The 15506-nt window shown below is 40.7% G+C and overlaps 1 protein-coding gene across 1 annotated transcript in view; it reads right to left on the reverse strand.

The window, feature by feature from the left end:
• Positions 1 to 15506, reverse strand: part of LOC127652981 (adhesion G protein-coupled receptor L1-like) — a 280814-nt gene that overhangs the window by 78232 nt on the left and 187076 nt on the right. Inside the window, 1 exon segment of the mRNA XM_052139444.1 lies at positions 13567 to 13676. Coding sequence (XP_051995404.1) covers positions 13567 to 13676 — 110 coding nt within the window.

Below are 15506 nucleotides of genomic sequence, written 5' to 3' on the forward strand. Positions count from 1 at the left end.
AATCCATCAAGATTCAGCTGCCAATCACTGATTGTGGTACATGGAACCATGCTGCTTGGCTGCCAGTCAACTTCTGAGAACTAGATACAGGCAGGGTGAAGGAGAGAGGCCATTATAAGGGAAGAAGGAGTTAGAGAGACCAACAGAAAAAGAAAGAGAGGGAGAACATATTGTTTCCTCATACCAGCTTATGGGTCAAGCTGATTTTTGAAATATGGTAGTTCTTGGTAAACTTAAGGTCCCTACCACATCAACCATGGCCCCACCAGCACAAGTAGCTAGGCTTTGGACCAACACCATTAAGTTTGGTCCACTTTTCAACTTATTTTGGCCAAGAACTACCCATTTAGACAGGACATTTTTTTCTTCTTCAAACTACACAATGATCACTCTAATAAGACTTTATAGATATTACAGTTACATTTTTTGTTAATGCATGATTTCCTGTAAAGCTGCTTTGAAATGATGTGTGTTGTGAAAATCACTATACAAATAAAAATAACTTCACTTCTTGCTGAAACAAGCTTAAACAACCTTAAGGTTAATGTCTGGTCTCCCGGCATGGCCAAGCTTTTTAGACTGGTCTATTCTGCTGGTCTTAGAGGGCTTTTGGGCACTTGTCAACTGGTCAGGCTAGGAGACAAATGGGCCAACCAGCTTGGTCAGTTTGGAAGACCAGCTAGACAAGCTAAACACTGGGTTGCCTGATATGCCAACCGACCAATCCATTTTTGTTGCTATTTAGGGGCATGTTTATCTGAAATAGTTAACAAGACATTAATAGACTGGCATGGAAAAAACTGGAATTTAAATAACTGAAACAGCAATGTCAGTATGTGACTGGCTGTGCAATGTGCTATACAATAGCCCCTTTTCACTATCGGGCCAGTGCAAGCCAGGGCTATCATCTGGCCAGCTGAGGCTTATAGCCTCGGACCTCGAACCACAAGACCAATATCGATCTGCGTTCCCACCATCGGGCCAATAACTCCATAGTGCTGCCCAAAAACCCACCCTTAACACGCCACTGCAGTGCCAAAGCCAGAAACCCCACCAATTTCACAAGCAAGAGGGAAGCTCAAACTGAGGTATCAAGTTATCTAGAATATCAAATTGATATTGAATGTAAACAACAAGATAAGTTAGCATTGACAACTCACCGAGTGTAACTTCCAAAGTGTCCCGAGTGGTCTCTCCACTAACAGCGGGACAATTTCCAGCACACCGTCTATGAAAGTTCACCGAACCATGGAAAGTAATTTCTTTGGGCACCGCTTTATCCATTGGACTTTTCAATTGATTTGTACGGTGTCTGATTATTTGAATGTATGTTTTTACTGAACCTGTACTGATGTGCGCTGGATACACAACCTGGGAAGTTCTGTGAAACTCCACCTTTGACATCGAATCACTCTGATCCTACAACACTTGCACTGGCTGCCTGTTTCTCGTCATATAGAGTACAAGATCCTCATCCTTACATATAAGGCATTGAATAATCTTTCCCCACAGTATCTGTCTGAACAACTCAAACACTACTCCCTAGACAGAGTTTTGATACTGGTATTATTATTATTATTATTGAACCCACCTCAATCCCTGGCTGGCATCGTTTGGCCCAAGAGTAACTGGCGGGCCAAAGGCCATTAGCTGTTGACCCAGAGTAAGCCCCAAGGAGGCATAATGAATCCTCGGAAGTGACAAGGGGAATGCCCTCATGTGGCCTGATAGTGAAAATGCGACTAATGAGGCCACACAACCTTGTTAACATGGCTTTGTTTTCAGGTGGACTGGTTAGACTTAAGTTCACCCTGATTGCTGGCAGTTGCTTCCAATCAGATTAGAGCTTCGCCAGTCTAATTAGCCGGCCAATCATGCTAGATCGGGAAAGTGCTCACCACTGTGTGTGCAATATAAATCAGATGGTCAGTGAAAGGACCTTGTCTACATTCAGACCCACAAGTCTGTAGTCCAGCTGATCAACCATCTAGTCCATCTTGGACCAACTACTGACCATGAATGACCAGCTTGAACCAACTAGAGACCATATAAATGCTGGTCTGATGCTGGTTTTTCTTTCCTTCTCCGTGGGTTTCCTCCCTTGTGTTTGTACACAAAACAAAATGACTATGTGTTTGCCCATTCCATGACATCATTCTCGTTCTGGGTTTAGTTATATGTGTGAAGATAACAGCTTTGGTGAGTATGACAAACAGACAGACAGTGTGACAGTGATTGGCAGCTTGTCTGTCCTGCCAATCTGGATGTGCTAGCAGTGTTACCCTGTACCCATTGCTAACACACATAAGCACTCAGGCAACCACTAACATGTTAGCAACATGTGTCTGCCTATAGTTAGGACAAGCAAATGGCGTGTGAAGCCTGCTGTCATTCCCCCCCGAGACACGATTGACTGGAGTTTTGAAGAGGAGGATCTCGGGGGACAGAGGGACGGAGCGATCAGTTTGAGAAGAAAGATGGAGGGACACTTGTTTATGCGCCTGTATGGTTTTAAGGTTCTGAAGTAGAGGTCTTTGAAGAGATATCACACACTTAGACACACTCACTGTCTGTAGTACAAGGGTGGGCAGTCTTCACTGTCTAACTCACTCTTTGTTCACAGTTGAACAATGAAGAGCAGGGTGATAGGATGGGAATCATAAAAAAAAAAACTGGACTGTTCTGATTCTGATTCAGATTCTACTAAATGATTCCAGTCCATTAACAATTCTATTAATTATTATTTTAGTACTTTTGAGAATGTAATTGGTCCTGACTATATTATGAAGAAAGAAAAAAATATACTAAAGAAAAATATAATATTTTAATTGTTGTTGTTTTTGGTTTTGGTTTACTTGTTAATTCAAGCAAAACTGATTTAAGTCTTAAGTACATGTCTTGGTTAATTTCGAGTTAGACATGATTAATTAAATTACTTGCAGTTCAGTGAGCAATTCAAGAACCTAACTAAGACTAATTCAAATCGATAATTTTTGAGTTTGAGTTAAGTTTTAAGACTTTTTGACCAATTCATTAAAAGAACGGACTCATAATAATCATCCGTTCACAAATTAAACTACTGTACACTGGTCGAATTGTATGTTTGTTGTTGCATGTCAGCAGTAAGGTGTCTTTTGTCTGTTTATGTCTTTCCGTTCACATCAGCCAAAGAATACAGACATTCAAGAACCATAATCAGAAACATTATGAAAATCATTTGGTTCCAGGTTCCAGATTTTTTTCAATATAGACATTGGTTCTGAATTCTCAGTTTCTAAGTGTGACATTGCCGCACCAACTACAACGCACTTCATTTTACACCAAAAATAGCCGACGGAGACATCCCTGCCTGAGTGTTCGTGATTTCAACTCCTGGTTAAAAGGGTGATGCAATCAAAAGAAGACATTATGGTCTCTCTCTCCTTCTCTGTACAAATACATCAATAATGGCCATTTATGGGAGATTCTACTGAGAGGTCGCAGCCTATTTTTCAGTTTCTCTTCATACAAAAATTGCTTTTCCCCTTGAGGCAGAAAGAAAAGATGGAAGAAAGGAAGGAAGAATGGAGGGAAAGAAAGATAGTATAGAATAAACATGCAATGAAGAAAAATATCTATTGTGAATCTATCCACTTTAGCTCCCAACTTCGAAAAAACCCCCAACTTGACCTGGCGCTACAGTAAATGCACTAGTCAAGTACTGTGCAAGATGTTATTTAAAGATGAAGTGTATCATTTCTACGGCACTAGCATCAACGAACGGAATGGCAAAAAAATTAATAAAATAAAACTTTTCGAATATGCCCCTCGTCTTCTATTGATCAAACAAACAGATAGTCCCGTCATCAACTCACACCATTGATTGGGTCAATGTTGTTGTGTAAAGCTGGACAGATCCCTTAAAACCAGTGTTAACTCTTTTTGAGAAAATTTACCAACAAATGGCTTACTTATAGTTGTCTCTGCATATAGTCATAAAGTGACACTTCAGCAAGTCATTGTCATTCTTTTCAGTACAAAGACAACTTCTTTCTTTTTAAATTATTAGAATGTGCCTTTTCAAAAACGTTAGCGTCATTTATCTTTTGCAATTAACGTTGAACTATTACCACCAATGTAAGATAAAGGGAATTTACTTAAAAGAGTTTGTGTACAAATTCTATTGATCATGGCAGCAGTTTTTCATCAAATGATGATCAAATGACTATAAGAGGACATACATGTATATCCAGAGTTGGAATGTAGTCAAACATGCTTTTGACATTTTCAAGAGCCGAATCAGGTGGGTGCAAATGGAGTGATGCTGTACAATCCCAGTAAAGCATGCAAGATCACAGTAGTCTGGTCTGTCCTTTACAACTTAGTACTCAGAACCGGCCTGCAAGACGGGGAATTACGCCATGCAAATTACGTTCAACACAGATTTTTTTGACGTTTTTGGGCCGTTACCTGATTCACATAATCTCTTAAGTGAATCAGGCCCGAAAACGACGCAAACAGAGCATGCAAATAAACATCACTATTAGCTGCATAGTGAATTCCCCCTGATTGAGCAAGAGAGAAAGTATCAGATATGGAGTAGGGTAAAGATAGAATGTGAGAGTGCAAATGACAAGCATATGTGACTAACAACGTGGGAACTCTTCCTCGACAAAGCTGTGATGAAGATGAGACAGAGAGAGAGAGAGAGAGAGAGTATAAAAAGAAAGGGTAACTTGACTCACTGATGTTTCCTCTTCTACCTGCACAGAAAAAGACACACACATCTAAACAATCACACAAACAAACAATCACGCATTAAAAGCATGTCAGCTGTTTGTGCATGTGGTTTAATAGTGATCATTTCAATGGCTTCCAGCTATATTCAGTAGCCCTTGGCAAACATGTATGGTGGCCCTTGAGCCCCCTCAGCCCAGCGGTCTCCACAATGCTGTCAATTACTCATATGATAATGAGGGTTGCTAATGAAGACACGCCACAAGGCCCTGCACAGTCACGCCTGAAGAGCGCAGCTGGCAGAGGTGCATGCTTTGCGTCGCCATTTCTCATGCTTTTCTTTGGCTCTCGCATTGAGAGCTGGAGACAAATCCAGTGGTAAACTGTTTGCGCTTGTCACTCCACACACATTCATGAGATGTATGAATAATAAGGCCTAATCAGTATTAATGACTCTCAGTCATGGCTGTTTTAAAGCTCTCTGTCTCTCTCACAAAATACCAAATTACACCAAAACACCTAGTGCTGATGCATATTCCCACTGTTTAATTTCTGAAGAGTTTTGTCTGGAATGTTACTATAATATGTTCTCACGTTTATGTCCTTGTAAAAAAAAAAAGATCTTTTAAAGATTTTAGGCCAAAGTAAAACAAGCAAATGCAGTCAGGATGAGGGGTGGATTCAAAACACATGCATCTTCTACTTGACATTATGTGAATCGACTTGCGAATCAGAAAGTTAGACCAGAATGTATAACACCTTGTAAGCAGTACAACAGCATATGCTGCATTCATGGCGTGTCAGACAAATCATAATTATGAGATCCCGACTACTAAAAAACATTCACATCTTTTTCATACACATAATTATAGGTTGGAAACATCGACTTCTTCAACTTGACAGTTGTGACACAATGTAAAAACAGCTAACCCTTATGTTCTGTCTGGGGTCTGAGAGACACCAAGGCCAAAATATTACCACAAAAAACATATTTAAATGTGAAGTATGCAATTTGTCCATGTTAAAGTAATCTCTACTTTCCTATATTAATGTGAATAGACAACTGTAAGCAATCTGTAGACTGATTTCCCTGAGAAATGCAAACACTGTGCCACTTTTTTTTTTTACTTGATTGCATGCTTCAAACATCCTCCATGAAAATGTTTTACATGAATGAACCCTTTGCCTAAGCTTTGCCCCCTTGGTTACCGTTGCTCGCTGACAAGCTTTGCAGAAATTCCCATAGGAATGAATGGGAGATTGCCGTGAACGGTACAGTTTTTGGAACATTATCTCATAAATTGTATGGATGAGGGCCTGGGTAGCTCAACGAGTAAAGATGCTGACTAACACCCCCTGGAGTCACAAGTTTGAATCCAGGGTCTGCTGAGTGACTCCAGCAAGGTCTCAATTGGCCCGGTTGCTAGGGAGGGTAGAGTCACATGGGGTAACCTCCTCGTGGTCACTATAATGTGGTTTTCACTCTCAGTGTGGCGAGTGGTGAGTTGTGTGTGGACGCCACAGTGAATGGCGTGAAGCCTCCACGCGTGCTATGTCTCCGCGTTACCGCGCTCAACAAGCCATGTGATATAATGTGCGGACTGACGGTCTCAGACGTGGAATATCAGATCTGATATTCGTCCTCCGCCACCAGGATTGAGGCAAGTCACTACGCCACCACAAGGGCATAGAGTGCATTGGGAATTCCAAATTGGGAAGAAAAATAAATAAATACATAAACTAACGGAATGGATAGATTATTCCGTGGACAAGAATGAAGAGTGAAATTTTAAAGTGTATTTATTTGACATTGTTTGTAAAAGACATTACACAGTAATTTGATTGAAAACTGTGGAGACTGAATTATTAAGAAAAATGATTATCAAAGTCACTTGAAAATAGAAAAGAGCCACTTGATAGTTATTACACACCTGATAACATTAGTGTAAGTGAACAGATCTGCTTATAATGTCTCATAAAACACTCACTATGATGCTGTGAACTCTTTATTTACTATTGCTGTAACTAAGACCTGAATCAATACATAAATGCATTAACAAGTTATTAGCTTTAATTTATCATGGATCAAATATAGGTGTCTTTGCTGATGTTATACATGTTCATTTTGCAATGAGGAATGACAAAGTTTAATCCATAGCATGCTCTTAAAATGTATAAATAAAAAAAATATATATTTATTCTTTGGGTGAAGTATGGAAATACTCTGAAATGAGATCAATATGGTATCAGAGTGACATTTAAAATATGTATAAATGGTTATGTTTTGATGATGCAGGCAACTGACCAAGGGGGATGTGCTGACCTCAACAAAACATGATGGTTACAGTTTCTGTTTGATCATTTCTATATTTGTTTGTATTGATAACGTTTCAACAGTAATACAGCATAGTCTCAATTTTATCTAAGAAATAACAAAAACGAAATTGGTTTACTTCCAGGGTAGCTTGCACAAAAGAGTTGACTACTCCATTTTCTGGCATTAAGAGCATTGCCAGTAAAGTTATTACAATTCTGACATGACAAGACAGCAGCATCACTCTTAAAGTACCAAGGAACTGAACAACAGTTTGATTAGCACCTGTTCACTTTAATGTGTGCATTGCCTTTGTTGAAGACTGACCAAAGATATCCTGCCTTTAAACGCATCTAATTGCCTTTTCTCTACTTGGATGAGGTTATCAGATAAGCTATCACAAGTATCAAGTGTGTGCGGTCTTGTTATATAATGCGGAATGACACTGGACACTGAGAAAAGATGCCAACTGACTCGTCTAAACAGATTTCTGCCACAATAGCAAATGAGGATGTATTACAGAGGTCGTCAATGCATTAATGCTGCTTGACCAACAAGGCCTGAGGCGGTATGGAGTTCGGCGAGTCTCTGCTGACTGAATGCAGCCAGTGCTGCCGTTTGGAACAGAGCCGTCTGTTTGTCAATTCCTGTGAGACATAGAGCTCTGTGGATATGAGAGCCAGAAAGTTTAACTCCTGCTGGCATTCAGCACCCAACTTGGACATATTGGCTGTGCTTGTGGTTATGTGTAAGCGACTATAAGTGTGTGTGTTGGCGGACATACTGACTGTGCTTGTGTGTATGAGACCTAAAGACAGTTTGGCTGAATCTGTTGTGGCTGTTTTCATGAAGGCTGTATGCGCACAAGCCAAGTTACGTCTTTAAATGCAGAATCCCTTATTCCACATTATTATATTCCTTATACTGTATATTAACCCTCATGTTTTGTTGGGGGTCCCAAGGCACTTTTAATGGCTTATTTTGATTATAATATTTTTTTTCAAATTTACCCCAAAAAGAAATGTTACTATATTGGAAACAGTATTGGGTTACTATATTATTGGAAATAATTTGAGGGAAAATAAGAGATTAATTTCAATATTACTACCTGTGTTTTTATATGTAGATCATTGGGGTCTGTATAAAATATAACAAATTATTTGAGGCACAATTAGAGGTTAATTTCTAAATTACTAAATGTGTTTTTCCATGTATATCATTGAGGTCTCTGGGACTCAACACAAACAGAGAGTAAAATCAATCTCAACAGAACATGAGGGTTAAATAAACAAACAAATGGCCGTATGTCGGGCATAAACACTGCAATAAAGGGGCAGCACGTGTTCTCAACCAGCCGTGAAACAAAGGGGCACTATCAGAGCAATTATGAGCCGTAAATTCAATTAATCTCCACAAATCTCCACAGAGGCCCACGCGATACCACCATCCCCCGGTAATTAAAAATGGTCAAATTGCTTCTGCATTTTAGGGGTGTGGATGTCTGGATATAATTGCCATGTTTCTTTTTATGCTGCCATGCTACCAACAACATGTGGAGGCCATTGAGAAGAGGAGAAGAGTGCATCCCTTTCGTACCCGCAGTCCCTCGGGGGAGATGAGTTTGACAGATGATTCCGATAATTGGCTCCTCTTTGTCACTTCAGACAGCAAGAACTTTTCATCATGGAGAAATCAGGTCCCAATTTCCCTCACCTCTCTATTGCTCAAACGCCATAAACAAAGTTTTTAAAAATAGGAGATAAAATGCAAGTCAGCAGCTAGTTAATCATGCATCCTCTCACCTTCACTCAGAGAGCTATTTCAAACTGACATCCTAGAGATGGCAACTGGGGAGTAAAAAAAAGCAAAAATAAATCTTGTGATAGGCTAAATGAAGCAGTGAGTGGAGTGGTTAGGTGTGCTAGAGTTTCAGCCCTGACTAACCCATTGTTCGTCAACATTTGTCATGGCAACGCATTAACTTAGCAGAACACCAACTAGCCTGCTGTACACGATTATCATTCTCCATCACAAAGTATAAAATACATGCTGGAGAGTATGTAACCTACCAATGTATATTGTTAATACTAATAAGTAGAGAAAACGTGAGAGAACCTTTTTATTGAACTTAACACTGTCAAGTCAAAGTTGGTTAATTGTTATTTCTCTTCTGCATGGGAGGGAAAAATGACTGTTGAAGACAAAATAATAAAATACTGGGTCTGTTCCAAAATGTAGTGAGCTTCCTCCGGAGGCAGCATTTTAAGACACCACTCCCAACACGAAGGCTGTTCCAAAATGTCAGTATCTTAATTATGCTGCCTCATAAGATAATTTTTTTTGGATACATTTCAGGCAGGACCTATTTAAGGTAGCATCGTATGTATCCTTCCCCGGGTAGGTGATCCCAGAATGCATTGTGCTGAGCTTGGCGGGAAAATAAATTCAAGATGGCAGACGAAGCATGAGAAATTTGGATTATAAATATATATTCCATAATGAAAAGTCTAGATAATTTTTTTGTATATATCATAGAAAACGGACTATTTTACCCAAAATGTGTGCGTACTATGCGTATTTATGCTCATTAGAGTATCACTTTGTTCCTCTCACGTCACCTCTATTGAAATCAGTTGTGAGTCGACGAACGCTATTTGAATGATGCGCGAAGCTGCCGCATATGAAGAGCGGCCCAAATCGCTCTCTTATGAGGCATTATTTCATTAGGATGCTGCCATAGAAGACAGCTGCCTATGTAGGCAGGAGACAGCAAGGCAGCTCAATAAGTTTAGGAACAGACCTTCTGTCAAAATATTGAAGTATCTAAGTAACAAAAATGAAATTACAACATGCTACTGGAATAACATAGAAACAAAATTACAAAGGCGTAAACTGTGTCAAAATAGCGAATTATGGAAATGATGATGACAAAATAGCAAAACAAACAAAGTTGAAATGATAAAATACTGTCAAATTTGTTTTAGGTTTTGATTAGGTCAGAGGAAAATATTAAAATAATTTGAGGGAAAATAAGAGATTAATTTCAATATTACTACCTGTGTTTTTATATGTAGATCATTGGGATCTGAATAAAATATAACAAATAATGAGGCAAAATTAGAGGTTCATTTTGAAATTACTAAATGTATTTTTCCATGTAGATCATTGGGGTCTCTGGTACTCAACACAAACAGAGAGTAAAATCAATCTCAACAGAACATGAGGGTTAAATAAACAAACAAATGGCCGTATGTCAGGCATAAACTCTGCAATAAAGGGGCAGCACGTGTTCTCAACCAGCCGTGAAACAAAGGGGCACTATCAGAGCAATTATGAGCCGGAAATTCAATTAATCTCCACAAATCTCCACAGAGGCCCACGCGATACCACCATCCCCCGGTAATTAAAAATGGCCAAAATGTTTCTTCGTTTTATTTTTTTATGTATGGATATAATTTAAACTGATAATAATGATACAATATTAAGAAGAGAAAATTAAAACTGTTGATATAATGAAGAAACATTGACACAAAATAATGACATTTTGTTGAAACAAAGAAGATGAAATAATGAAATACTGTTGAAATAAAATGTAAAGAAAACTGTTACAATAATAAAGATAAAGTGCTATTGAAATAATGAAAAAACAAAAAAATATATAATACTGTCAAAAGAATGAAGAAATGAAAGAACAAAGACAAAATACTCTCTAAATAATGAAGTTCTGTTAAAACAACAGAAACTAAATGACGAATATAAAATAAGACAAATACTGTTAAAATACCAAAAGGAAGAAAAAAAAAATGTGTTGGGAGAGAGAGAGAGACCAGCCACTTGGAAGAGTATTTCCACTCTGTGTTTTGATGTGTTTGAGCAGAAGTGGATTGTGGATTAAGGCCGCTGAGCAAAGGTGGTCAAAGAGTGTGCGGTGAAGAGTCCCATTCTTTTGCTCCAGAGAGCGTGAATGTGCAAGAGAGAGAAAGAGAGCTTGAAAGCTTTAAAGATAAACACTCTTCTGGACATCTCTAAAAAATTGCAAAAGAAACAGAAAGAGACAGACAGAAGAGAAGAGGGAAGTGATGGTGGAGATCGAATAAAGGCATGTCATAGAAAATAATAGAGAGGAAGTCAAGAGAGAGTGTGTGCATTCATGACACAAAGAGAGATTGAAGAGAATGTAGCAAGCGAATAAAAAGAGAAACCAAGAACAGAAAAACAAAAACTATGGAAATATAGAACAAGGGACTAAAACAAAGGACTGGCTGAGAAAATGAAAATGTCAGAAAAGTGATCATGAATGAGAACAGCCTTCGAAGCGAGCAGAGTTCCACGTGAGCGCTGCAATAAAAATAAAAGAGAACCAAAGGATTAGCGAGGGTAAGTGGACTTGCGGGTTGTTGCCCATCCTCTTGATTTCCTGTGGGAAGAGCAGAGAAACTGACCCCAGGATTATAGATTAGAGTTAATACCCCCTTCACGCTCACGGTAAAACCCATAAACTTCCCCCCCAAATGCCAAACTACCCACCTAGTGCCACCCCTGGCCCACCCTCCGCTGAGTCACAGCCCCGCCTGGACCACCTGCACGCGTAAAGTCAGCGCTCATGAGGTGGGAGGAGGGGTGTACCGTCTGATAGGAGATTTTCACACAAAATCAAGCTCCCAAAATTTTACGCCAGCATGAGCAATTCAGTGTTTGTGTGTGCGAAAATCACACCTGCCGCTGAGTCGTTGGCGGTGCAGTGCGGCAGAAAGCCGAACATTGCCATGGGAATATTAGCATGTGTGCGACTTGGGGTCGTGCGGTCTGAAATAAATTTGAGGTTTGTGTTAACATTCCCATTGTGAGACAAACGCACACACAGCGCCGCCTCGCTGCGGCCCAATTTTCATTTTGATTGTGTGTCAGAGGGGTGGTAAAGGTGTTTAATGCCAGATAAAGCACCCTCAGGGTCATTTTGCTACTCTGTGAAGCTGTGCGTAAGTGTGTTTGTGTGGCTATGATCTCCAATAAAGGCTGACTCCACACAGTGGTGGGGATATTGAATGTTTATCAGTAATGTGTATGTGTGTGTGTGTGTTTGTGTGTGCAGGGTCCAAAATTAGCTTTCTGCCACACCTGCCAATGGTGAGTGAATTGAGAACATTTACCAGCCATAAAAAATATATTTCTTACCTGCTATTATACTGTATTTTGCTATTTTTTATTTGTATTATTATTATTTTTATAAAAAATATAAATGTTGTCCTTATGACAATATGATTATTTAGCTGTTTTTTTTCCCCTTGAGTACAAGTTATTGTGCCATTCAAGATGAGCCAGTCTCCATCTCTTGGTGAAACTGTACCTGTTACACAAACGTGAAATTTTGATTTAGTTCCTCATATTTTCATTTTGGTGGCATAATGCAAGGAATACCTAAATATTTCACATGTCTAAACATGGAGTTCAGAGATACAATTAAAACATGGAGTTGGGCCTCCTAAATAAACTTCAGATGATAAATTAAGCCTAGTGTCTGTTCAGGCAGGTCACGTTAGTTAAATTGCAATCAGTTGACGCTCAGCTGATCATGATGTCTAACAATACAATTCAGATGATCATCACAGAGGTTTTATTTAAGTCCTCTATTTCAACACTTAGCCACCATTCCATTGCATGGATACAAGCTGCACTTGACACCCTCCTCCCTCCCCAGCACCACCTCTTTCATGGCAATTTTTGCATACTGCATGGCTGCATGGATGGGTGGGGAGTAATTAATTGACTGAATTAAGGCGTTAAATCGACAGCCCTATTAATAAGTAATGTCTGATTACAATTTTAGGGAGTTAATTAGTAATTTGTAATGGCTTACTTTTTAGTAATGTACCCAACACTTAATATACATTTAATTCTCACAGATGTTATCTTTAGTAGACGATAGGTCTTGATTTACATCAATCACATCACTCACATCAGCGAGGCTCAGAATATCATTCTTTTAAATTTGACTTAAATCATGTATTATGCTGCAATTCTTAATAAAGCTAACAGCCAATGGGCGAGTAACTTGTAAAATAAAATTTTTACTCCCATTGGCGCTTGGCAAGTATTATATTTTGGACACTGCCTATGTATATAAGTGTTTGTGTATGCAGAGCACCTCCCCAATGTGAAAATCTCCTTCAGCCTTCTGGAACATTGCACTGTTGATGGAAAAAATAAATCTTTTAAAGTGTGTGTGTGTGTATGTGTGAGTGTTAGAGAGAAAGAGAGAGTGGAGAGGATGTCTGTTAGAGTGTGTGCGCATGAATGGGAGATCGCCCTCATGAGTGTGTGTGTGTGTGCGTGCGTGCGTGTGTGCGTGCGTGTGCATGAGGGAGCATGAGTGTGTGTGTGTGTGTGTGTGTGTGTGTGTGTGTGTGTCCAGTAGCTGGTTGAGGGAGCAGGGTTAGGTGGGGAAGGGGCGGGACTATGGGGGATGGTGAAGGGGTCGGAGGAGGAGAGGTGAGGGGGTGGGATTGTTGTTATGGAGTGTTTGTGTCATTACTCACTGTATGGCACACATTCATACTGGATCTCCAAGTACTTGTAGGTCCCAGGACAGGGGTCTGGAAAAACATCAGACCCAGCCACCACCACACACTGAGTCCGATTATTACACCTGAGAGAGAGAGAGAGAGAGAGAGAGAGAGAGAGAGAGAGAGAGCAGAGAGAGAGAGAGAGAATTTAATTTTAAAGACCTTTTAATTCAAAATATTTTTTTTTTCAGACAAAGACAAAAATCCATAACATTTAATTACATCAAATACAAAAACACATACAATTTTAAAAAACTTTTTTGAACACTAGAACATCATCAACAATTTTACACAACACTCCATTCTGACACCACATCATGTCGAAAGATATCAAATCGTCTAGGTTACTGTTGTAACTTGTTTGCATGTCCCTCCTCCGGACATACGGGTATAAAAGGAGGGAATCATGCGTCTGTCCATTCAGGTTTTGCACTGTGGAGCGAGAATACGTTTTTGGCCATAGCAGTGGCTCAGTTCAGCGTCGTGGCCGGGGGGACATAACGTCTCGTTCCCTCCATGAGGGAACGGAGGTTACAACAGTAACCTAGACATTCCCCGTCTGTCGCTCACTACAACGTTGTGTAGAATTAAGCGACACTAGGGGTCCCTATTCAATCACGCCATGCACTGAACAGTGTACGTGCGCTGCTGATGCAGGTTTAGGCTGGCAGTTGTGTAACTGTATAGGTTACAGCTGGCACACCGAAGGGGGGAACAAAGTGACATGGACAAAGCGACATCGGGGAAGGAGTTCTTTTCCAACTCCTATTTTTTCAGGGGGAAACGACCCTGCGGAGACCACCACCTGCCCAGGCTGGGGGAGGTAAGCAGTGGCGGAATACATCACAAGGCCACATGTGGGAATGGCATGGTGGTAGACTGTTACAAACACGTCAAACGGGGGGCAGCGGGAACGCTGCCCATAGGGGAACCGTACCGAGAAAAATACACACAGGGGGGGGATTAATCCACACAAGGGCCCATCCTGTGGAGCACCTATTCTAGTACAGAGTAATTTTAGTATCCGTAGTGGGTCTGGTCGGGGAATTCCTCCACCGAATTTGTATAATTCGCAGAGGGCTAGAGTAAGTCATCCAGGGAGTCGAGTTAATTGGATCTGAGTCCAATAACAGTGTCGAGTTAAGAGCGCACGTGTTCGCCTCAGTGTAGGGGAAAGGGGCTAGAGGAAAGACACTAGGTGCAAGAGGTACACCCGGTCAGTTGTTCCACGTTACCACGTTCTACTGGCTCTGATCTGACAAAACACAGGACCAGACAGACTCAACACTGAGATTGTAAAATCTCGTAAAGGTATTGGGTGTTGCCCAGCACACTGCTCTGCATATCTCTGCTAGGGAGGTGTCGTTGGCCAGTGCCCACGAGGATGCCACACTTCAGGTCGATTGTGTTTGAACGGCGCAAGGGGGCAGGCATGGCCTGGGTGTGATAGGCCAATGCGATGGCATCAACAACCCAGTGGGAAAGCCTCTGTTTGGAGACAGCGTTCCCTATTCGCTGTCCACCAAAGCAGACAAAGAGGTGCTCAGAACATCTAAAGCTCTGCGTGCGGTCTAACTGCATGTCTAACTCCTCCCAGGGCAGCGTTTGCAGGTTTACTACTTGGTCCCTGAAGGGGGACCTTGAGCATGTAGTGAGCTCGACTGATTCTAGTGGCTCGAAGCAGGGACTCTGAAGGCCTGCAAGGACCATGGAGAGATCACATGAGGGGAATAGGCACTGCCTGGGAGGGTTCAACACTCTAAATCAGATTGTGCTTCCCAAGGACTTACCGTCCACTGTGTCATGGTGAGCTGATATGGCGGCTACATAAACCTTCATGGTGGAGGGGGACAGCCTCCCCTCCAGCCTCTCCTGCAGAAATGAGAGCACTGACCCTACCGCGCACCTCTGCA

Source organism: Xyrauchen texanus, chromosome 12, assembly GCF_025860055.1.
Source record: "Xyrauchen texanus isolate HMW12.3.18 chromosome 12, RBS_HiC_50CHRs, whole genome shotgun sequence".
Lineage (NCBI taxonomy): Eukaryota > Metazoa > Chordata > Actinopteri > Cypriniformes > Catostomidae > Xyrauchen > Xyrauchen texanus.